The sequence below is a fragment of the Clarias gariepinus genome, chromosome 19 (genome assembly GCF_024256425.1).
Source record: "Clarias gariepinus isolate MV-2021 ecotype Netherlands chromosome 19, CGAR_prim_01v2, whole genome shotgun sequence".
NCBI lineage: Eukaryota > Metazoa > Chordata > Actinopteri > Siluriformes > Clariidae > Clarias > Clarias gariepinus.
This window is the reverse complement of record NC_071118.1, coordinates 4,912,745-4,937,999: the sequence shown is the minus strand read 5'-3', so window position 1 is coordinate 4,937,999 and position 25,255 is coordinate 4,912,745. Positions and strand designations below refer to the sequence as shown.

The 25,255-nt window shown below is 37.8% G+C and overlaps 2 protein-coding genes and 1 non-coding gene across 5 annotated transcripts; all 3 read right to left on the bottom strand.

Moving 5' to 3' along the window:
- Positions 1-3,382: 3,382 nt before the first annotated feature.
- Positions 3,383-3,455, bottom strand: trnav-cac (transfer RNA valine (anticodon CAC)). Its single transcript has one exon. It is a non-coding gene; the product is annotated as a tRNA-Val (tRNA).
- A 2,535-nt stretch (positions 3,456-5,990) lies between these two features.
- LOC128507837 (heterogeneous nuclear ribonucleoprotein A/B-like) lies at positions 5,991-12,653 on the bottom strand. Of its 3 annotated transcripts, none has more exons than XM_053478963.1 (9): positions 12,568-12,653; positions 11,968-12,183; positions 10,130-10,298; positions 8,188-8,346; positions 7,984-8,115; positions 7,734-7,833; positions 7,304-7,468; positions 7,124-7,209; positions 5,991-6,614 (listed from the first exon to the last, which is right to left on the bottom strand). In XM_053478963.1, exons 2-8 carry the CDS (start codon positions 12,153-12,155, stop codon positions 7,139-7,141), a joined length of 984 nt encoding a protein of 327 aa, XP_053334938.1. In that variant the 5' UTR covers positions 12,156-12,183; positions 12,568-12,653; the 3' UTR covers positions 5,991-6,614; positions 7,124-7,138. The 3 variants fall into 3 exon arrangements, with proteins under 3 accessions (XP_053334938.1, XP_053334937.1, XP_053334939.1); XM_053478962.1 differs by having other exon boundaries at positions 12,576-12,622; XM_053478964.1 differs by lacking the exon at positions 7,124-7,209 and having other exon boundaries at positions 12,576-12,624.
- Positions 12,654-15,687: 3,034 nt separating this feature from the next.
- On the bottom strand, positions 15,688-19,891 carry LOC128508023 (receptor of activated protein C kinase 1-like). Its single transcript, XM_053479217.1, has 8 exons — positions 19,670-19,891; positions 19,084-19,255; positions 17,735-17,882; positions 17,387-17,482; positions 17,090-17,200; positions 16,734-16,874; positions 16,009-16,119; positions 15,688-15,825 (listed from the first exon to the last, which is right to left on the bottom strand). Exons 1-8 carry the CDS (start codon positions 19,776-19,778, stop codon positions 15,760-15,762), a joined length of 954 nt encoding a protein of 317 aa, XP_053335192.1. The 5' UTR covers positions 19,779-19,891; the 3' UTR covers positions 15,688-15,759.
- Between the last annotated feature and the right edge of the window lie 5,364 nt (positions 19,892-25,255).

Here is a 25,255-nt window from a genome sequence, read left to right as displayed (position 1 = left end):
CTGGGAACTACCAGATGTCCGGAGTTTTGTGATCTTAAGGAACGTGGTGGATTGTAGCGTATCAGAAGACTGGCTAGATATGTGGGAGCTAAACCATTTAAAGCCTTGTATGTAAGTAGTACTATTTTGTAAACAATTATAAACTGAACAGGGATGATAACATTGGGGTTGTATGATCATATTTTCTGGATCTAGTGAGAACCCTGGCGGCCGCATTTTGGACTAACTGAAGCTTGTTTTCTGAGGATGCAGGACAACCTCCTGCTCCTAAGCTTGGCAATATTTCTAAAATGAAAAAAAGGCTGTTTTTGTGATATTTGAATGAATGTGAATCCAAAGGTAGTAGACAAAATATACATTTCATTATGTGACCTGTGTAATAATAATAATAATAATAATAATAATCGTAGTAGTGGGCACATTTTGGCAAATTTTAACTGTCAGCTTCTCATTTTCTGGCACAACAACTAAGTGGTTCGTCTGTTATTTATACTTGTTTTTGTTTATTGTATAAAAATAAGCTCCCTCTCTTCCATAAACATTTCCATTAGACCCCTTTTTTTGCATTGTGTTGCTTTAAATCCAAAGTTAATAGCCATTGTGTTAATATAATATAATATAAAATATAATAATATATAATAATAATAATAATAATAATAATAATAATAATAATAATAATAATTGTAGTAGCAGTAGGCACATTGTGGCAAATTTTAACTGCCAGCTTTTTATTTTCTGGCACAACAATTTTTTTTCCAGTAGCTGAAGGTCAGATGGTCTGTTTAGACTGGTAAGTGAAAATAAGTTTTGAGACTGCTCCTTCAGCGCATTCTTAAGAAAATGAAATTGAGATCACTCCAGTTCCCCCAGAAAACCCGCAATTTTAGGACCAGGCGAGTTTCCCAGGCCATTGTTAGCACTTTGGTATTGGGTCAATCTGGACTCACATCAGACCACGTAACTTTTTTCCTAATAAACTTTTTTTTTTATTTGTCTCACTTACAAGTGGTGTTTTTCTGTAATTACATTAATAATATTAACGTATATTTTCTCACTTCCATCATATTGTGTTTGTAGTTTGAGGTTGTCAAGCTTAACATTTACACCCTGTCATAGTAAACTATTAAAGAATATATATACATATACAGTATATATATAAAAAAAAAACCTTTTCAGAAATTCAATATACATGCAATAAACAGTACACAATCAAATTTAACAATGAATCACTTTGCTAACTGATTGTCTATCTTGACCTTTTTATTAACTAAAATATGTTGTTGAGAAAAGAGATAATATGGGGATAACATGTACAAGCTATAATCACTTTGTGATGAAAATGTATTTTACATTGAATTTTGTTGATGACACAGTGGACATTTTTTGTGATTTGCTTGTACATTGTCCACATTCAATTTATTTACAAAAATGCAGCCTAAAGTCTACTTAATACATTTGATATAAAGTTACAGTGCCTTGCAAAAGTGTCCATACCCCTTGAACTTTTCCACATTCTGGCACATTACAACCACAAACATAATTATTTTACTGGGATCTTATGTGCTAGACCAACATAAAGTGGCACATAGTTGTATTTTTTTTTTTTTTTTTTTTTACAAATAAATATCTGAAAATGTGGCATACATTTGTACTCAGCTCTAAATCATTGTCCTACTGGAAGGTTAACCTTTGCCCCAGTCTCAAGTCTTTGCAGACTCTAACATGTTTTTGTTTGACTCTAACAAGTTTGCCCTGTATTTGGCTCCATCCATTTTCCCATCAACTCTATTCCTTCTTTCCCTGTCTCTGCAAAAGAAAAGTGTGTTCAGGGTGATGTGCAGTGTTGGTTTTCCACCAGACATACCGTATTGTATGACCAGAGCACCTTCTTGTGGAGTGCACTAATAGTAGATTCTCCCACCTGAGCCATGGATCTCGACATCTCTCCAGAGATACAGTGGGCCTCTTGGCTGCTTCTCTAATTAATGCTCTCCTTGCCCGCCTTGTCAGTTTAAATGGATGGCCATGACTTGGTAGGTTTGCAGTTGTTCCATAATCTTTCCATTTTCGGATGATGGATAGAACAGTGCTCTGTAAGATGTTCAAGGCTTGGGATTTTTTGAATAACTTAACTCTGATTTAAATTTCTCCATATTTTTATTCCAGACCTTTTCCTTGGGTTTTATTATGCTTTTTGTTCACTGATGTTTTAACATACCTCTGGGGGCTTCATAGAACAGCTGTATTTATACTGTCATTAAATTACGCACAGATAGATAGATACTGTAGATAGATAGATAGATAGATAGATAGATAGATAGATAGATAGATAGATAGATAGATAGACATTATTGATCCCATGAGATAAATAATTGTGTTATAGCAGAAGCAGTAGTAAGGGGGGGAAAAGGGTGGAGGGGAATGTAATTGTACCTTATATAAATTAGCAGGTCATAAAAATAGATCATATATATATATATATATATATATATATATATATATATATAAAAGATTCTCGCAGTTTCTCGTTGAGTAGTAATGGTTGTATTGTTTTAAAGGCACTGGAGAAAAATGTGCTGAATCTCTGTGCAGGCCGCCCCCCTCCTGACTGTCTTTAATGTTGAAGCCAGTGATCTGCTTTATACCCATCCACACATCTCTGATGTCATTCTGCTAAAGTTGATGCAGCATTTGATAGGAGTCCTTGTACTCATATAGGATCACCCTCAGTTCCTGCTGTATCCTTTTCAGTTCATCCATGTCACCTGACCTAAAGGTTCTCTTCTTCTTTAAGAGATAAACATTATTGACTTTTTCTTCTTCTTGAAGAGCTGGACCTCTTTATTTTAATGAGGTGGATGTTATTTACTACTAAGGTGACTTTTGGAGGCAATTGGTTCCACTGAATTTTTGTTAGGGGTATCAGAGTTAAGGGCACTTAATACAAATGCACGCCACACTTTTCAGATTTTTATTTGTAAAACAAAAAAAAAGCTGCATCCTTTTTTTCTTCACTCTGCTGCTACTATTGTACTGCTATTTACTTCCATTGCAGTCAAAATTTCAGAAGTTCAATCAATCAATTAATCAATCAATCAATCAATCTATCAATCTATCTATCTATCTTTTGTTAGAAAGTGACATCAGTAGTGAATGCAACTTAGATTGGAATTCATCTAGTTACAGTACAGACTGTGGGTAAATAATAACACCTCTGGTACCTGCAGTGTTTTAGGGTAGCATGTAAGCTAATATCAGTTGACTTGTCTTGTCGTATTTTAGTCATAACTAAGTTATATACGATTTTGATAATTCACACTAATAACTATTATAATATTAATTAGTGTATAACTATCACGATAATATAAAAATAAACAAAACCTGTTTCCGCCCGGTTTCGAACCGGGGACCTTTCGCGTGTGAGGCGAACGTGATAACCACTACACTACGGAAACTTGCCTGCCAAGCACGGTGCATAGTTGCCTAAAAAAATAATATATATATATTTGAGGAGCATTTTTAGGATATCCATGTCATGTAGGCATTTACTAAGTGTCCAAGGTGTACAACGGAAAATATCACATGGACACTATAAAATGTCCTAATAACGTAATAATCCATTTGGTAATATGGTAGCGACAGCGACATTGCCACAGGTAAGATTACTATTATCTACCGCTCCTTGACAATTTATTCTAATTAGTTTTTTTCTTCATAATAATAAGGTCAATGAGACCAGATAGTGTGTGTGTGTACAGTCGCAACGCAAAATCTTTATTATAAACGTAAGGTTTTCTGCTTTTTAGCTTTCACGCTCATATCCAATTTACATAAGTATTCTGACCCATCACTTGGTACTTGGTCGAAGCCCCTTTGCCAGTAAATGACAGCCTTAAATTTCCTACAAGCACGGCACACCTTTCTTTTGGAGGTTTCTTCCATTCCTTTTGGCAGATTCATTCAGGTTCGACCAGTCTTAACAGGCAGGGTTAGTGCACAGCAATTTTCATGTCTCTCCAGAGGTCGCTCTGTTAGTGCAGGTCCAGACTCTGGCTGGGCCACTCCAGGAGTTTCAGTTTTTTTGAAGCCCCTCCTGCGTTTCCTTGGTGTTATGCTTTGGGTCATGGTATTGTTGAACTGTAAACCTTCATCACAGTCTGAGATCCTGAGCACACTGGGGAAGGTTTTCACTCTAATCACCCAGTCACAGTAAAACATCTCTACAGCATGATGCTACCACCACCATGGTTTAAATTCAAATTTTGTCACATTCACAGTCATACACTGTTTGACTGTATGGATGGTTTTAATATGATGTGCAGTTTTCCTGACTGCAAATAATCAATACAACAGATTTTCTCATCATAAGTGTCGTTCAGGTGCTTTTTTGCTCCCATGTGGCTTTTAGTAAGGGATGGCTTCAGTTCAGCCACTGTGCCTTATAGGCCCGATTGGTTTAGTGCTGCATTTCCACTAGGGATCTCATTTATAGTGACCTTTAGGTTCTTGGTGATATCTCTGAACAAGGCTCTTCATCCTCAATTACTTCGTCTAGTTGGGAGACCAGATCTGGCTACCATGCTCTTGGCTGCTTTCAATGCTCCAGAATATTTCTTGCATCATTCCCCATCTGTGACATCTGATAATTCTCTAAACCTCATGGATTTGGTTTTCTAATCTAGTCCCATGAAGTAAGTTAAGCACAAGTGGACAGTCAAGTTGTAGAAGCATGTCAAGGACCACTGATTGGGTAGGATGCACCAGAGCTCAATTGTGTCATAAAGGGTCTAATGTATTTATGTGAACGGAATATTTAGGTTTTTAAAGAAATAATAAAAAATATAAACACTTGTTTATACTTTGCAATTGTGGGGGATTACGTATAGAATGACAGGAGCGGGGGATAAAGTCTTTTAGGATGAGTCTTAAACAAAAGGGCATGACAGTTCTTGTCTTTTCAGTGTTCCCTTTCACGGGCTGACCACAGTAAATCATCTGCTTCCATCTAAACCTATTGTCTGCATCCTTATTGTTTACCTCATATACACACCCCCTACAGCAAATGTTAAAATTTATAGCTTTTGATTTCCAGCCACTTATGTACATGCTGAATAAAAGGAAATTAAGGTTTCTTGATGCATTAGAACTGGTGTAACAGATAATTTTCTCCTTTAGTACAATAATTGGTGGCATCCACTATTGCTAGTTTCAAATTCATTTTGGGTTCAAATTCTAATTTCATATAAAGAAAATAATGTCCAAGGATACAGACATTTGGGTCATTCTATAGGCAGAATATCTGATTTGTTTAGTATAGAGCAGTTACATATGTATTGATTTTTTTTTTCACCCCCCAAAATAGTAAGGCTACTGCACATACTTAACACCACCTACAAACGTTAATGTTACAAATCTATAGGCTCAATACTTGATTAGTCAACAGAAGTGACTAGAGACAAGAGTTGGGGTGGTAAGGACCGTTTCCATGGAAACAGCAGCCACCCTGACATCCATGTAACTCTTCCCCAAAAAGGTTAAAACGCCTTTGATCATTCAAGTCAAAAGGTGGTGTCAATATGTGTTAATTTTAAAGGCAGCAAACTTTTGTTATCCAGTTTTCAGGAAACTTGAATTACACACAGATCCACAAGAGCACCCTGCTGAAGTGTGTTCAAATCACAAAATACTTTAACACTAAGTACACATACCATGCCTACAGTATTAAATATTTTTGCAGCCTCCCTTTGCCCGTTCACATTTTAACGCATCAGCGGTTCAGGTCGGTCCAGCTCATGCTGATCATAAACATGTGACAAGGGAGACATTGTACAATTTAAACAAAAAAAAAACAAAAAAAAAAAAAAAACAATGTCAGGCTAACTGGATACAAGCAGTCTTATGTGAGAGTGGGCTTAGTGTCCTTAAAGGCAATAATTACAAAAAAAAAAAAAGTTTAACACTAGCATTACAAAAAATATAGGACAAGAAGATAAATATTAAAAGAAAAGGTTTATTTCTAAACTTGGCCAATTACACTGTAGGAAAGAGCTCAATAAAAGGCAGAAAAGCCACCTTTTGACAGGCATTAAACTTTCACCAATTACTACGATCTAAAGGCTTGTCAAGTTAAAAATGCAAAACAAAGCAAAACTGCCGAATGCTCAAATACACAGATGCTTATATTTTACTACACAACTCTAAACCAATCACTCCCCTTGTTCTTTTCCTTAATACGTGCATGTGAATTGCAGCAACAAAAATCTAATCTTGGAAAAAAACAAGGGAAAAATAAAAATAATTACTCAAACATTTTATTTCAAAAGCTCTGGGAGCTCACAATCCTTATACACTAAATTCAGTTGACATTTAAAATACAATACAGGATATTCAAAAAGGTACCAAAAAGTACAGTAAAAATTACACTTCCACAATTGGAAATGTGAACAAAGAAAATAAAAGAAATAAAAAGTTTGGAACGAGACAGCGTCCCCATTTCTCTGCTGTCCTGTACAAATGGAGCACGAGTCCCATCATACCAAAAAGGAAAGTGTCCCATCTTGTATGACCTCCTGCTGCTTGCTGTTATGCATTCTTGGATTGAGAATACTTAGGGCCTGAAGAGAGGGGGGGGGGGGGGGGGGGGGAGAGAAAAAAAAAAAAAAAAAAAAGTACAGAAAATGACCAAGTCCAAAACAAAATAGGTAACCAGAGTAAGGACATGCTGCTAAAGAATTAAGCAGTGACAAGCTAAATAAGAGTTTATAAATTTTCAGCAGAGAAAAGCAACAAGCGTTATGCAAAGCAGAACAGCAATTTACTGTAGAATATTTTTTGTTCAACATGCAAACTAAGCAGTCCACCACCATCACCACCACCTCAACCCTTATTGATCAAGTAGTGTAGTTCAGATGCATATTTTATGAAATTTTAAGATTCAGTGGTTTCCTGTAGCTCTTCTAATCTATGGCGGTTTGTTGCTAGAGACGTCTATAATGCGGTGAATAAGATTGTGCCGTCGGCAATTTTTTTTTTTAGTTCGAAATAAAGCTACTTTAAAAAAAACAAAAAACCTAAGTTTATCCGTCTTTTTTTCTCTTTTTATTTAAAAAAGGAAAACGCATACCTGCACTACACGTGATCAGTATGGCTTGTAGCTACTCTGGTGGCCTCCACGTCTTGGAGTTTTCCCATAGCTCGTATTGCCCTGGTCTGAAAGACGAGAGAGAGGATCTGAGCACCTCTGTGCAAAGGTAAGTGAACCATGGTGATCAGGCAAGCGGAAGCAGGCAGCCAGTGCACTTACTGTAGTCATATCCACCACCATAGCCGTAGTAGCCGGAAGAGTAGTCATAGTTGCCATAACCCCCGTAGTTGCCATAGCCTTGTTGTCCGCCATAGCCGTAGCCCTGATTGCCGTAGCCCTGGTTCCAGTAGTTGCTGTATCCCTGGTTCCAATTTTGTTGTTGGCCTGAAAAGGAAATAAAGCACAGGGACATGGTAATTTCTAGAAGGTCACCTTAAAAAGGCATGCATGTTTACAGTGCACCACAAAGAACACAAACTGCACAAGCCTTAATCATACAGACACAAGTGACTAATCCCTGCAGTACAACTCCTTTAGTTGCCAAGTGTAGGAGTTGGAATCTGCCCCCCGCCCCCCCGCCCCAACCTCCTTACTACAGCCAACTCAAAAAATAACGTACAAAATAATTTGATGAGTAGATCTGACTTACCGCCACGACCCCTGCCACGACCCCCGTAGCCGCCTCCACGTCCACCATACTGCTGCTGTTGCTGGTAAACCTCCTTAGGCTGGGCAACTTTAATTTCACACTGAGGTAGAAAATAACCCAATTACCCAAAACAGTTTGGAGCTAATTAAACTTTACACCGAGTGTATAGGTGCTCCATAGATGTAACAAACTAGATAAACAAATGATTCTCACTACAAACCTCAAAAAGCACTTCCTTTGGTTTTATTACCTTGCTCCCATTGACAGTATGGTATTTCTTTTCTAGGATGTTCTTTACTGTTGACTCCTCTGCATAAGTAATGAAGACGAAACCCCTCCGTTTGCTTGTTTTTGGATCCGTGGGAAGTTCGATAGATTCAATCTATATTAAATAAAAATTTAAATTAAAAGTAATCAAACAGTTGTAGTCAAAATTAAACTGGGAAGGCCTTACCTCGCCAAATGCACCAAAATATTCCCGGATTTTTTCTTCTGTGGTCTCTGGGTTGAGTCCACCAACAAATATTTTTTTAACAGGGTCCTTCTTCATCGCCATTGCTTTTTTAGGATCAATCTGTCTTCCATCTAATCTGTGTTCCTTTTGCTGCAACACCTACAAGGCACAAAATAAATAATCCTTTTTAATCCCTCTAGTTTATTTCTAAACTTAGCCAATTACACTTTAGGAAAGAGCTCAATAAAAGGCAGAAAAGCCACCTTTTGACAGGCATTAAACTTTCACCAATTACTACAATCTAAAGGCTTGTCAAGTTAAAAATGCAAAACAAAGCAAAACTGCTGAATGCTCAAACACATGATCCGGATGCTTATATTTTACTACACAACTCTAAACCAATAACTCCCCTTGTTCTCTTCCTTTATACATGCATGTGAATTGCAGCAACAAAAATCTAAGTTACAAGGCACAAAATAAATAATCCTTCAAAAGGTCTTAGTGCTAAGAATTTTATATAATTTTTTTATATATAAAACATGGCCATGTATATGGCTAGTGGATTTTTTTTATACTCTTAATTTGGATTTGATCTTAAATTTATATACATGGATAAAAGTTCTACGCTCACCCCCACTGGCTGCCATTTGGACAAATGACTACTTATGTCCTTTCTTAGAGATTCAGCGGGGTATAAGACGCGCACCCTTTGTCACCCTCTGTGTTTCCAAGCCCCATGAGATCTACCTTTAATATTGCCATTTTCTCTTGATGCAAGAAAACAGCCATGGCAAAGTTTCCCCCTTTTGCTGACAACATAGGATAGTTTACAGATCCTCTTCATAGTTTACCAAAACTTGTGGACTTACTGGAAAACTTTGGCATCATTTCATTTTTTCGTAGAATAATCTTGTAGCCAGATATTTCACAGATCAAAACAATATTACACAATAGTACAGATTTCTGTTTCAACTGAAAAATCCCCTTCAAAGTAGTACTAAAAAAAATTATATTTGAGGATCTGGGCAACACAAGTATGTGAAGACCTAATTATCAGCTTTTACTGTCCAAAATAAAATTTAATCTTGAATGATGGGACTTGCTTAGGCAGAAGAATAATCAAAATTAATCTGTCTCCAAAGGCATGGTCGTACTTCTTTAGGTTACCTCCAAATACTTCTCTCCCTTCTCATCTTAAAGCTCATTTCCCAGTCCAACCCTTTCTAAAAACGACTAATGCTTTCCCCCTTCCCTGAGCTTGTCTTAATATGCCTTGAACTGTTCCTCTGCCACATACCAACACTTTTCCGGTCCAAAATGCCCATACACACACACACAATGTCTTCCAATTAAAAAAAATTTATGCACAAGAAAATACTTCAGATAACCTCTGGCAAAAGAAAACACGTAGAATCTATTCGCCTTTGGTTTGCCTCAAACACACGGCAGTTCAATTAAAAATTGTCCACTGGCTTGACCGGTGTAAGCAGGAACCAGCTACGCTAGTGTACATGCCTAAAGTTACAAAACCGAGTTGTGTCTTTGACACCTTTTCAGAAAATATCCCAAATACTAGTGGACCATCCCTGTTCTTATGGGGAAACAGATGGGGGAAAGAGGGGTGTACCGTGTACAAAGATCCATCAAGTTTAAATTTAACAATTTTATTTTATTTTTTTAAATTAAATATATGGCTAGTGATATTCAATTTTGGAAACTGTTACAATATTAGCAACCAACAGGTGGTATTAGTATTTATTTTCTTACACCTTCTCTTCCATTCTAAAAACAGGATTTTTATAAAACCATGTTTATAAACAATTTTTGGTACTGACAAATTATTATAAAATCATAAAAAGCTTTTGGAATGAGCATCTTTGTGTCACACCTGCAAGAAACTACACTTAGTGAAGAATACTCTATTACAGATGTAATAATTTACCTTTTCCACACTTGCTGCCTCTTTAAAGAGGATGAACCCGAAACCACGTGACCTGCCCGTGTTAGAGTCCATTTTGATGGTACAGTCCATGACCTCACCAAACTTTGAGAAGTAGTCCTTAAGATCCGTTTTACTCGTGTCCCAGCTGAGACCGCCAACAAACATTTTACTGCAATAGAAAAATATATACGTTAGATTGCAATAATTTTCCAGGACAAACTTAAAATTTTTTATTTGGTTATCCTTAAACAAAAGCTTTTCAAAGCCTTTAACAAACATGTAACTCCATATGCAAGAAAAACGTAACAAGCTGCAGTAGTTATTGCTGCTCCTGACAATCTAGAAGCTGGGTTGCCAGCATATAAACAAATTAGCCATTTCATTATGACCACCTGCCTAATATTGAGTAGGTCCCATTTTGCAGCCAAATCAGCCCTTACCCGGCGAGACATTAACTCCACTAGATCTCTGACGATGTGCTGTAGTGGGTCACCAAGCAGTCAGTAACAGATCCTTTAAGTCCTGTACATTGCAAAGTGAGGCCTCCATGGATCTGACCTGTTAGTCCACACATTCCACAGATGTTCGATTGGCTTGAGATCTGGAGAAACTGAACGCCAATTCAAACTTATTGTTTTTGTTGGTCATTGTCATCAGGAAACACTTTCCATGAAGGCGTTTACTTGGTCAGCACACAATGTTAGGTAGGTGGAACATGAAGTAAAATCCACATAAATGGCAGTTCCCAACAGAACATTGCCCAAAGCATTACACTGCCTGTGCCAGCTTGCTTTCTTCCCATAGTGCATCATTGTGTCCTCATTTCCCCACTCAGGTAAGTGACGTACTTACCTAGCCATACACATTAATAGAGGAAAAGAGAAAATCACATGCATCAATAAGCCTAGGCCGTCCACGACAACAATGCTATGGCGGATCGATGTAAATGGTCCGTCTCTGGGTTAAATAGCCTCATTATCGAAAAGTGGTGCAAAAACACCACCATTTCTTGCTGGACAGCAGTCAAAAAATTAAGTAGCATCACTTGAAAATGATGGGATTTTGTTGTGTACAATCATGAGATTCTAGGGAGTGACTTTAAAAGCGGTCACCCAAATCCAAACATTACTTATAAGCTGCTAGTATGACTGCTTGTCTCCTGTACGTGACCTGAACCAGCTTGTGGGGTGGTCCTTCCCAAGAAGACTCACTGCTGCCGCGTAGCACAGCACACGATATATTGACAACCCCATTCCTCCTTGCTGCCCTCTGGCACAAACGTCATGGCCGATATATCATAACAAATGAACAATCTTAGGGACGGCTAGTACCCCAGAACCATATAAGGACTGAACACTGCCAAGCAGCAACACTGACTGTTAGGTATTAAATGCACTACACAAATGTATTTTAAAAACAATCACGGAAATTTTAGTACATATTTATTTTCGACTACAGTTCCTGCATGTAATACCCATGCAATTTAGCAAATATACAAAATTTAAGGGAACAAAAAGGAAGTTCACAACATTACAGAAGACATTACTTGAGAGAAAGCTGGCAATGCTGAACATAACAGGTTCTCAAATTTAATAGGATAAGAATTATTGTGGGGAAAAACAGAGCAAGTGTTTCATCACACGTATTGAGAGAGTCGGCTCCACTGAGGACTCGAATCCACAGCATCAAGAGCGGATGCTGAGACACAGACAGGCGGACATCCCGGGCCCCTCCCTCGCCCCACACCACACACACACAGCGCGCGCGCGCAGACACACGTAAATCGCGACTGAACAAAAGCACACAATTAGAGAAGCGGCTCGAGCGCTTCGTCTCACCCGGCGTCCTCCTCTCCCTTGCTGGCTTCGATCTGTCTTCCATCCCCCGCTCCGTTCTGCCCCTCGTCCTGAGCGGCTTCTCCTCCCTCATCGAACTGCACGTCCTCGCTCGCCGCTCCGTTAAGCGCCTCCTCTCCGTTTCCGTTCTCCGAGGTCTCCATAAACTGCTGCTCGCTGTCCTCGGCCATCGCGGCTTATCTTAATCTTTTCAGCCTCCTGTTGGAAAACAAGATTCACGAAATTTTGCCAAAAGACCTTACAATGTCGTCATCACGGCGCGTCACAGCTGATCTAAATTATAACATTTACCGACTAACCGTTTAATGCATATCAGACACATTTTAGGTACCGAGTAATCGCAAAAAAATACGAAGACATTTTCACTTAAACAAAAACATTGTCATAATTGTAATCTCTTAACTAGCACACGTACAATGGCGCACGTAAATATCATACGCGGCTACATGCTAACAGCTGAGATGCTTACATTTGCACCCTTAAACACACTAAAATCTATACACTTTTTTAAAAATGTATATTCATGCAGTATGACGAAAGAAATTGTAAACCACTATAAACAAGACATAAAAACATATATACCGGCTTACTGTTCCAACAGCTTGCGCCAGTAACCACTGATCAAAAATGGCCGCCTCTCGCTCACATCGCCGACTCGTGGCAGCTTTTATATTGCCGGAAGCAGACTCGCTTGAATAAAACATTTTTCTATTGGGCAACCAGAACAAACAGAACGTTGACGGCGTCCTCCAGTTGGCCAGCGCCGCTGCCGCGTCATCCGCTACGTTCCTCATGCGCAGTTTTTACGCCAGTTCAAACCGAGGGCTCGCGCACTGCACAAAATGGTCCAGTCTCTGGCAAAATTATGTTTTGTTTATGTTATGTATTTACAATATATTTACCATAATTGAAACTAGCTAATAATTTACAATATATCACATAACGCACTAATAAATTATTTTCCCAAGCACCACAATTATGTTTATGCTATAGTACGTAAAATTACAATACATCAACATTAGACACAAACGAGTAAACAAAAAAATCTCTCGTAAGATGAAATGATAAAATTTAAAACATAATCATTCACCTAAATATTTATATAAACATTTTTATCTATCTTTTCCTAAATAAATACAAGGACGTATTTATCCAGTTATATATCAAATAAACATACTCTGTAAAATAATTATATAACAAATATTTTATATTGTTTAATATTTAAGTCAAGAGAACAATTTCTTATCTAACCTGCCAGCTTGAATCTGGTTATGTTTATCTAATAATATAGACACACTACAGGCAACCCAATGAACCTAATCTGCAGGTCTTTGGACTGTGGGAGTAAACCGGAGTAACCGCACCAAGCACTGGGAGAACATGCAAACTCCATGAACACCTGGCTGGGAATCGAACCCAGACCCTGGAGGTGCATGTGTGAGCGACAGTGTTAACCACTGCACCGCTGTACCGCCTTCCCATAGCTTAATTAGGGAATTGAAAATTGTAAGGTGACACGAAATATTAAAGTTAAAAACACAGCCCAATCTTTGTATAATTTTAGGACACACTGATATTTTAATCTTTAATTCTGTTTTTGTGTGTGAGATGGCATTCATTACTGTTCGCAATTGCTCTTCTAGCTAGAAAACAACTAAAATCATACAGATTCGTTGCACAAAAAATGATTTTTTTTTTCTGACAAACAACTAGCTTTTTATTATTTTAAAACCACTGTTAGAATAGTTTAACAAGCAAAAAAAATACCATTGGAACTGTTTGAAGAAAAATCAGTTGGTATTGACCAGGTCACAGGAAGGAGTTATTGCATCATAAAATATAACTGCTAGTCATGTAAGATGCAAATGCTGGTCAGATCACACTAGTTTACCAGTAAAAGTAGGTGTTTATGTTTAGGGCACTGAAAAATATTTATATTTAGAATCTTTTTGATAAGGGGAAACATCGCATTACATTTTTGTGAACCGTCATGTTTATTATAAAATCAAGTATGAAAGTAATCGATACCTAGATGGTAGGATGTTAATCCAAAGCTGGTATGTAAGAAAACATATTAAAGCATTTTGTTTCTTTTGAACTGCATCAATTTGCCAGAACTTACAATTTATATCAACCTTTATTTAACATGGGGACACTTGTTTGATTTGACCAGCTGTCGCAACAATAGTGTTAGATGGGGTGAAAATGTACACACAAAAATCTCTAACCACAGTAACTCCAAAATACATATGTAACTGTCGTTCCAGGGGGGAAACATGTTTTCATAATGTCTATGGTATTTTAGCTTAGTTTTTAACACAGACATCCATTCCATGCTAGCCTTGAAGCTGAAACAGCTTGGCATCAGCACACTAATCTGTAACTGGAGGACCTCACCCCTTCCAGTTTCACCCTCGGTATTGGGAGTTCTTCAGGGATGCGTATGCCCCCTGCTCAATCACTAAAGCGTACCTGATTATGCCTCAAACAGTATAAAGTTTACAGATGACATCACAGCCTGATCAATGGTAACGATAAAACGGTCTATAAGCAGATCCAGCACCTAGCGACATGTGTGAAGACAGTATGAAGACATAAGAGGTCGTCGTGGATTTTAGACAGACACATACTCCCGATTTACATCGACAGAGCTGCTGTGAACATGTCCCCAGCTATAAGTTGCTAAGAATTCACATATCCAAGAACCTCAGTTGGTCCCTTTACTCCACTTTTCTGGTTTAAAAGAGGGCGCAACGGGTCCTGCATTTCCATAAAAGTGCACACCTCTGCTTTAAGATTCTTGTAAAAAAAAATTATCACTTAAACAGTAAGAGCACCTTGACAAACGCTTCTGATTTCATCAGGGTGAAAAGCATTCAACAGATCATTGGCACTCTCCACTGTCCACCTTGGAGGACATCTCCAAGACATGACAGCTAAAATCTTGGACGTTTACCCCCTCCCCCCATGGTGGTAGGTGCTACAGGTGCCTCACCACCAACACAAACGAAGATAGCTTCCTATTACAGTTTATTAACCACTACACTACTGCACGGTCTTCAAACCACTATTGCTTTAACCACAACATATCTCTGCACCATTCAATTTATCACTTACCCACTTCTGGATAGATGCTAACCTGCATTTCACAGGGTTTGTACATATATTTAGCACAATGACAAATTGGAATATAATCTACTAGACTAGACCGTGAGACTTTTAAAAAACAAATTTAATCTATTGAAATAGAAGACCCTTATTTTGTTAATATCAACACAAAATAAACCCACACGATGTGTTAACAGGACATGAAATTGGTGTCGCTTTTTAGGACAAAATAGTTTTAACACATTGCTATTTTTCTATACATAGTATTGTTTATTACCTTACATCCCAATTTTAACTTGGCCAATTCCTAACCAGCAGTTACATCTCCGCATCATACAACAGACACCTTGTGCGAAACTGAAACAAGAATAGGAACAGGAAGTTCTGGAAACTGTAAGATAAGTTTGTAATCCAGGTCAAGTAAAGAGATATAAATTTCACCCGTCAAACAAACTTCAGCCGTCTGATGACCAATAAACGTAAACAATAAAGCCACAGCCAGAGTGCACAAGCACGAGGTAACAGTTTAACTTTAACCACTTGATATTACTTAGAACAAAATATATATATAAAAAACACACTAAAGATACCAGATCCGATTTTTATTATTTTATTTATTTTTATCCAAGTTCCATTCTTAGCATTTTGTTCTTGGAATTAAGGTGTCTATCTGGTTCCAATGGTAACCTGCCACACTCTGATGAGGTTGTCAGTGTAGCCAGCAAACAGAGTCTGAGAAAGAACAAATATGAAACATTATGCTTAATACAAGTGCGCAAGAGCTCACCTGGCTGCTGCATTTACACTTCACATTTAACAGCACATTAAATAAAAAAATAAATGAATCAAAAAACAAACAAACTTGAGGCTCTCCCACACACAGGGATAAACCAGAAGAAGAGTCTGCTCTCTTACCTGTCCATCAGCAGACCAGGCAAGGGAAGTGCACTGCGGTGGCTCGGCCTTGCTGCTGGTGCTGATCACCTCCTGTCTCAGCTCATCAACAATGATTTTGCCCTCCAGATCCTGCAAAGAATGCAGGGACATCAACAGAGATCAGGAACAGAGCCAGAGAGACACTTTGGAACAATTCTCAACAAATAACAAGCAACTCAAAGCAACGGGGGGAGGGTAGCCCTAATACTGTCCGGCAGACAGAGGTCTCTACCAGAAGTGTTTCCTTCCATCTGTGCCCTGATCATAACCTTAAGAACTTATTAAACTCATTCATTTAAAATGTAATTTATGTAATCCATGATTCCAAATATTTGTATTTTTTTTTTTATGCAAAAAGTAATAGATGATTCCAAATGTATAAACATAGTCCATTCAGCTGATAACATTTTGATCATAGCATAAACTTGAAAAAGTAAATGCCGGCCATGATAGAAAAGCACCAGTGCATCACAGAGCGTTGCACATGATGCACAGCACGCATTGAGTCCAAGAACGCAGAGCCGTCCTACAAACAAGCCAGGCCCAGATCTAATCAAGCATCCCTGAGATGCACCAAGCGAATAAGTAATCCTAGCTGCACAGCCTCCAGAGGTCCTGAGTGGCCCCCGTGGCCCAATTTATGACAAGTCCTTTGTATAAAATTTTAAAACCTATTCACTGAAAAAGTCGAAAAGTGGCAATACCCAGATCTTGATGGAAGGGCCGGTGGCTGCGCAGAGCCAGTATCTGTTAGGGCTAAAGCAGAGAGCGTTGATGGTGTCGCCACCATCCAGAGTGTACAGGTGCTTCCCTTCATTCAGATCCCACAGCATGGCCTGCCCGTCCTGCAACAAAAGAACAAGACAAACTATCAGGGCAAATATATAATTGTATTAATCTGAACTGACATTACCAAATAAAAAACAAAAAACAAAGCTGCCAGCCTGCAATGACCTGCTGAGTATCCTTAACTGTTAGACAAATCAGACTTAGTGCTTAGGATTACATAGCTTTAACATGAATATATCAGCTCTTATTTAGAGTTAAACAAAGGTGTTACCTTTCCACCAGAAGCGCAGAGGGACCCATCAGGGGAAACGGTGACTGTATTGAGGAATCCAGTGTGACCAATGTGGTTGGTCTTCAGCTTGCAGTTGGCCAGGTTCCACACCTGGGGATGGTTGGAGTGTTATAAAGGTAGGGGAAAAGGTCAGATGCCAACAATACTGATACAGCCTTTTCCAAAATATATTAAAGCTGCATGAAGTGTCAATAAATTTCCAATTGATGATTGGAACCACAAAGCCTATTTGTGCAAAATAAACAAAATCTTAAGTCAGCGTATCCATGAGCTCACCTTAACCAGTTTGTCCCAGCCGCAGGAGACAATGATGGGGTTGCTGCTGTTGGGCGAAAAGCGCACACAGGACACCCACTCGCTGTGGCTTTCATCCTGTGAACACACACGAACATGCACATATTTAAGGCTTAGTCAAAGTGAACTTCAGGCATGCACCCGTCCTCTCCATAACCATACACACAGCATGCAACTGGAAGGGGGCAAGACTTCAAGAGCATGTCAGTTAACACAAGAGTATTTAAAGATGTGTACATGTGATGGTTCAAAGACCAAAAATTTAAATCTACACCATCTGACCTAATTCTTTACTTGTGACGGATTATAGATACAATCAGCCAGACTCACCTGGATGGTGTATTTGCAGACACCCAGAGTGTTCCACAGCTTGATGGTTTTGTCCCGGGCGCCAGACACGATCTGGCGGTTATCAGCAGAGAAAGCAACGCTCAGGACATCCTTGGTGTGGCCGACAAATCGGCGGGTAGTGGTTCCACTAAAAAAAAAAAAAAAAAAAAAAAAAAGGATACAGGAGTGAAAAACAGGACACTGACAGATTCTATGGAATGACGGACTAGCGTTATATGCATTAGGCATGACTGAGTTGTACCATGTCTACTGCTTCCCCTCCACACTGACCGACGATTACATTGATTTTTATGCTCTGTTCCCGAGAACGTTTGCATAATTACACTCAAGAGTAAGTTAACTTTAATGCCGCGACTAGTATTGTGGATATTTCAGGAAAACTATCAGCTATGACTGGTCAGAGGATGAGACTGACATGTGCTTCACGGACACTGAGATTCTGAAGGAGATGGACATCGAATCTGAACAGCTATCTACTTAATTCTCAGGTACAACTACTTCCTTATCAGCTTCAATCTGTGCCCAAATACGTTGTATCATTCACAAAGCCACTTAATCCAGCAGACTCGGAAACTCGTTTAGACAATTAAAAAAAATAAAATAAATAAAATTGGGGTCCTGGAAATTTATTCCATCACTCCTTCATCACAGAAGCTTATTAAGTCATGCACCTGCCTCACAGTGTTGTAGATATACTCAATTTGGAAAAAGTCCTACCGAGAGATGTGCTAACTTTTAACCAACAAGATTTCTCTGTAAAAGATCTAGCTTCCGGGGTAAATTAAAGGTGTTTTCACATTAGGGCCATGGGACTATTTCCAAGAACACTTGACCCCAAAGTCTGGTTCACTCTGATTAGTGATAACACAATTGTTCTGCACTCGTGAAGCGTGTCCAATCCTTGATCGCAAATCGAATCAAATGTGGAAGCCAATCGTACCTGAGAACGAAAGTAGATCCCTGTTTAGACGTGACGTCATCAGTGCCGTCTGTTTCCACTGAAATCGGTGTGCGTGTAGCAAGCACCATTTTCATCCTCTGACCTACAGATCCATAGCAGATAAAGTAGGAAGGCACGCAAGAGCGTTACTCTTGACATTTTCCCCAAAATATCAATAATAAACATAACTGTCTCATTCTTATCCTCACGTCTTACTGCCACCTACTGTATTAGACATCATGCCTGAGAATGAAGCACCACGTGAAAACACCCTAAAAAAGCCCCATCTTGGCTACTTTACCAAATTTCAGGTAAAATAACTAATGGGAAGCTACAAGTCGGACCCAAATAAAGCCCGGCACAAATAAAACTCCTCTTTCAAACTCACGTGGTAAGATCCCAGAGACGAAGAGTGCTGTCCCACGACCCGGACAGGGCAAACTGGCCGTCCGATGAGATGACCACATCACTGACGAAGTGCGAGTGACCACGCAGAGCGCGCTGGGGCACGCCATAGTTGGTCTCATCACGGGTGAGCTTCCACATGATGATGGACTTATCTGCAGGAGAACATCAGGACAATTTAAGAAGTGTTTTCATACATGGTTATTTGACAGTCCAGTCACATGTGGTGGAATAATAGTGCTCAGTATTCATTCATTTCTTTATTAAAAGGATGATTTATGGTTATAGAAAAAGCATAACAGTAAAATAAGACTATTTTTAATTGTGAAATAATTTAAGGAATATTATTGCACCATGAACTTGACAGCTATTAAGAGTATTATCTTTCACATAAATAATATTAACTTTTAGAACTAGCTACTTCTTGCTGCCAACAATAAATTAAACAGTAATAAGCCGTAATATTTGTGTTTCTCTGGTTATATGTGTAAGTTATTAACCAGAGCACTGAGCTGTGCCACCTAGCAAAGCCGGCACAAACACACAGTCATGGCGCAGGCGCTCCTCACCTCTGGATGCGGACAGAATCATGTCTGGAAACTGAGGAGTTGTGGCGATTTGGGTCACCCAACCACTGTGGCCCTTCAGGGTCCCTCTAAGAGTCATCTGCTCGGTCATTTCGGTGAACCTATATCGCGCCTTTCAGGGTCGATGGCGTTAGATTGAATCGGAGGGCTAAGTTAGCCTAACTCCTCAGTTTTTTAGGCACAGGAAAAAGACCGAGAAACACCCGGAAGCAAATCTTGTGCGCGGGGTCGTCCCCGATGCATTCTGGGATCCGTAGTCGTGTCGTTTGAAGTTTAATGGTGGACAGAATTTTGGCTTTTAAAACTACAGGCACTGTTTCTTTTATAAATATAATAATCATTTAAATATTACAGACTTCATCAAATATATTTAATGTATTAGGCAAACCTATACAGCGATATTGTTTATTTATTTACTAAAATGTTCCATAGAACACTGTGCTAAGATAAAGCTCATTATAACTTCACCTCATCTTATTATTTATTTATTTATTTTTCTAGCTTATGCATATTAAAGGTTAAAAAAGTTATATAAGGTTAAAGCTAAACATAATCTGATTAGCTTTATTGTAATCAGTGATATTTTTTTTTTTCACGTTGAAGCCCACATATATGTCCTCCTGCCTTTCTGTCCTGCAAAACTCTCTGCCTAACTTATTAATACAATAATAATAGAAATAAAATTTTGTTAGGTTGAGTATCTTACACCTTGTTTACACTAAGACATACTTCTGTCGTCGTCATTCAAACACACTCCTCCCTGTTGGTGATTCCTGAGGAAAGAATTATAACATTAATAAAATATTTTGTTTTATTTAAGAAAATCATTGCTGTTTAATTAATCATGCTGAAAAATGCTGTTCTTTTTCATCTTTAACTTTCTTGTGGAAACCTAAAGGTTTTGTGCCAACATTGACTGGTATTTGAAACTGTTCATAATTCCCAAAAAATGAATGAGATTGAAGAATTACATGTGAAACATTAATTACTTAAAGTATCATATGAAAAAACTAGTCATGTAAGGAATGATGTGAAGGTAAATGAACTCTAAAGAGTCAGGTGAAAATGAATGAAAATAAAGAATCACATGGGAAAACATGAATTATTTGTAGAATTAAACAAAATCTTCTCAAAGGATCTGTGGTACGGTCCTGCCACTTTCTTCCTCCCACATCATCTATCCTCTTATGTACAGCTGTGTCCAGCTGCTGACTGCCTGCTGCTGATCATAGATCTGAAAAAAGTCTATGATGTTATGACCATACAACTCGACATGAGTTTACATTAGCAAGAGTTTACCAACGCCCAAACCCCAGCCACTAAATGCAGTATTGGTCCCAAGCTTGGATAAAATGGAAATGTTGCATCAGGAAGGCCTTCTTTTTACAGTCATTTCTATTTACAGTCATTTCCATATTCTCCAAGTTCAGATGATTTTTACATTGAGGTTTGTGTTTTATAAAATAAAACTAAAACTGAATAGCAAATGAACCAAAATTAAAATAAAAAAATATTACTTTTTTAAACAAAATAAAATATGCATAAAACTGTATGTAGACACACAAAAAGAATGGTCCCATCTGTGCACACACACACATGACATCATACCTCCATTTAAAATCTAAAAGGATGATTTTGCATTTGAGAATAATGCTAATAATAGCAAATAATTTTAATTGTCATATTTTTCTTTTTTCATTTACAACGTATCAGATTTACAAGAGGACATCATGTACACTGTAAAAAAAAAAAAAAGCCGTCTCAACATAAAAAAGTTTATTAACAAGTTGGACAGCTTTTTAAATTTACTCAGCTTTTAGAGGAATGTGCTGGCCGAACAAAATATTTTACATTGCTGTTTAGTTTTAAAATCCTTAACTTGTAATTCAAATATTTAAGTCAGCTTAAGTAGTATTGGTTGTGGGCCCAATGAATTATATACTGCTCAAAAAAAATAAAGGGAACACACAGTCTCGGTTTGACTTGAACCATGCATACACATATGAGAGTGTTCAAGTCAAACTGAACTGTTCATCTACTCAAAAAGGTAAGCTGTCTCCCATTTTAGTCCATTGGTTCAGGTGATTGTTTTTCTATTAAATTAGTTATCCTAACAATACCTCAACAATTAAGACACACAAACATTACTTAAAAAAAACCTTTATTGTTTTAAAATTAATTAAAGTTAAAACATTGATCTGCATAAAACAAGAAAATACATGTTCTATTTTGCTTAAGGGTCAATAAAATACCTGGTGATTGTCAGTATCTTACTGATTTTTTTATGTTCCAATATCATAACCATTTTTAAAAACTAGCAAAGATGAACGTTTTTTTTTTGTGTAAAAAAAAAAAGAAAAAAAAAAGTCTATGCTGAGGCAATAAGAGTTCCTTAGCATATGAGTAAGGGGAACATGTCGCTCCAAGTCAAATAAAAATCATTTGGATGGCTTCATAGGTGTCTATCCAGGCCTTTTTGAATTCAATGTTCTTCAAAGGCCTTTTATATATTTCAATATCATTGTGCCTCAATTAGCTAGTTACAAATTGAGAGATGTTGTACAGATGTCTTGCTGCTGTGTATTATGCTGTTAAAATAGCATTCTGTTCCATCAATTATACTCTTGTGAAAGTTCCCTAGGAGCACAGGTAAAATATTTTGGAGATATCCAAAGATATGGAGGGCACAACCAACTGATAGATTTATACTGTGCGAATAATCAAGCATTGACAATAGTATTGTTAATTGTATTGCGGCACAGAGGGGCCCCCAAATAAAATTCTGCTTAGGGCCCCATAATAGCTTGGGCCGGTGTTATGCTCTAAAATGCCCTCCTGCCACGGATTAAACACACACACACAATAATCTCTTTCCAATATTATATTAGGACATAAATTCATAGGTTTATTATTATCAAATATGTTATTACTATTATAATTAACCCTAGGCACGTGACAGCTGTCGAGACCATTAATACAAATTGTCATATAATGTTTATTTTATGGCACATTTATTTTGCAGGGGTTTGTCATGTAATGTAAACTAACACTTTTATTTATCACAAATTACACAAAATAATTATTGTTTATAATGAAAAATTACATAAAACGATTTTATTATAAAATAAGCTATATAAAAATATACATGTTTTTTTTATAAAAAATATAGAGCATAACACCAAACACCGGCCCTGCTTATACGCCTTTGACCCGAATTTGCAATATAAAGCATACCAAGCCACTTGACATAATCAGTCCCCTTTCCCAACACTGCCATCACGTGGCCAAAAACTGTAACCGTGCCTAATCGCGCAGTGAAACGCTGGCCGCGTTCCATTTCGAAGTGTACTTCACAGGGTGCTCCCTGCTCCTTTCTCCGTTTGCAGAGAATGTCGGTAAAGGGAACTTCTCTCGACAAAACTCCACCTTTCGGAACACCATGAGAAGACACCAGCGCAGACGTCACTCCCTCCGTGCGTTACCATGGTAACATAAGCACCTCGGATACCTATCGTTGCTGCTGTGGATATTTTACAGTATGGACATTAAATATTTAATATTTAATGATATCATTATAAAACATACAATTGAAACGTTTATAACTTGTGAATAAATTATTGATTAATTATAATAACTGAGTAAAGATTAAACTACAGAGATTTTTTTCCCGATTATTAGCCTATATAATAGTAAGGACATCCTAATTAAATTAAAATGTAATTTTTTGTGTCCTTTCAATATGATGTTGTCCTCGATAATAATGATAATAAATAAATAAATCTTTTTTCGACCTTTTTTCACGCTCCAGAATGACTTCTGGGAATTTTTATACCCTCTTTTGGTGAAGTGAACACCTGTTGTTCACTCGTTCCCTACAACGTTGGCAGTTCCCCTTGGACTGAACATTTTTGCTCACTGCGGTTTGGAATAACACTTAACATGGCTGAACACCCTGTGTAGTAGACTTCGCAGGGTACTTCAGGCCGTTTGGAATGCAAGGAGAATCTTTGAATAATTTTCATGGTCAGATACTGTTTTGTCTACAGTATGTTTATTATAGCAACAGATACACATTCTGATGACTGGAATTGCCACTGTTATGTTATGAGGACAATTATCAATTACCCCCCCCCCCCCCCCCCCCCCCCAAAAAAAAAAATTAAAAAATGTCAAGTACATGTGCAGTTAAATACACATACATTTTAATTACAAGTTATTTACATATTCACATTTAACAAATTTGAAAATAAATAAATGAAATAAAATTCATACAAACTACTGTGTCTTTTCACAGACAGTTTTATTTATTTATTTTTATTTCTACTCTTTGTAGATTGAGCAAACTGCACAAAAAACTTTTTTCTTCATCTCTGGCTGGCCAAGACACATTTGATGGAACCATCAAATTTTATAGGAATCACTTGAGATCTGTATAGTAAAAATATTTTAAAGGTCCTACACATCCCATTTTTCATTAAATGTTAATCTTTGATTATCTTTGATCTTTAGGGTCCTAATGAAAAGTTTGTATTATACGTTAATTAAAAATTCAAAAGGATTGTGTTAAAAAAACACTACTTTTACCTGGTAAAAACTAGGGATGCACCGAAATGAAAATTCTGGGGCGAAAACGAAACCGAAATTTTTGGATGCACTTGGCCGAAAACCGATACCGAAACCGAAAATGGCTTCATTAAAAAACATGTTTAAAATATTTTCTTTTTGTTTGTATTAAAAAAACTACAAATTAATTAAGCAATCAAACTTTTATTGATAATAAATAACAGTAATAAGGCTGTTTAACAATAACAAAACTTGCTTCCAAGTGCTTCCAAACCGCCGACATACTCCGTGTTTGATGCGTAATGACAGCGCGAACGAGACGGGAGGATGGGAGAGGCGTGGCGACAATTTCGGCTTTTATTTTCAGCGCTTTCTTACGTTTCGGCCGAAACCGATAATGCTATTTCGGCCGAAAATTTTCGGCGGCCGAAATTTCGGTGCATCCCTAGTAAAAACTAGCTCTGTTCTCAGCAACCTGTTTCAGTACATGCTAATTTAAATGCTCATGACCTCTGCTGAGCCCGATCCCCCCCTACCCCCCCCCCCAAGTTCCGTGGGGCGTGTCTTCACAACACAAGTGGGGTATAGCCACGGAAGTGTAGTCCTGACAACGCAGAAATTAAAAGAATGGACATGCATCGACTCGATTTGTCTTTCTCATCACTGCATGGGCATGAATTAATGGGCTGTTACACTACCGCGAGCAACAACAACAAAAACCGGAGATGCTTACTGAGAGAGATACGAACGCGATGTGATTACTGATGTGTTTACATGACTTCGACAGACATCGTTATAAACCATCTAACGTAACAAAGGTAAGCATAATATAGTTTTCCGACTATGTACACAGTTTGCAACTAGACAATCACCTTAATGCATTGTTTATTATAAACGGGCGATTAGGGATTATATAGAGACGGATTTACACAGAGAAGAAGCCATAACCATGTTCTATGAGAGTTTAAGTTAACTTACACTCCACATTCATCGTGATCATTAAAA

Excerpts from the sequence above, each read along its gene's own strand:
- LOC128507837 (XM_053478963.1), bottom strand. The coding sequence starts at position 12,155 with ATGGCCGAGGACAGCGAGCAGCAGTTTATGGAGACCTCGGAGAACGGA. Across the intron at positions 7,469-7,733 it reads TCGTGGCAGGGGTCGTGGCG|GCCAACAACAAAATTGGAAC; the intron begins GTAAGTCAGATC and ends TTTCCTTTTCAG. Across the intron at positions 7,210-7,303 it reads TGGTGGTGGATATGACTACA|ACCAGGGCAATACGAGCTAT; the intron begins GTAAGTGCACTG and ends CTCGTCTTTCAG.
- LOC128508023 (XM_053479217.1), bottom strand. The coding sequence starts at position 19,778 with ATGACCGAGCAGATGACTCTTAGAGGGACCCTGAAGGGCCACAGTGGT. Across the intron at positions 16,875-17,089 it reads TCTGCGCTTCTGGTGGAAAG|GACGGGCAGGCCATGCTGTG; the intron begins GTAACACCTTTG and ends CTTTTGTTGCAG. Across the intron at positions 15,826-16,008 it reads CCTGGTCTGCTGATGGACAG|ACTCTGTTTGCTGGCTACAC; the intron begins GTAAGAGAGCAG and ends GTTCTTTCTCAG.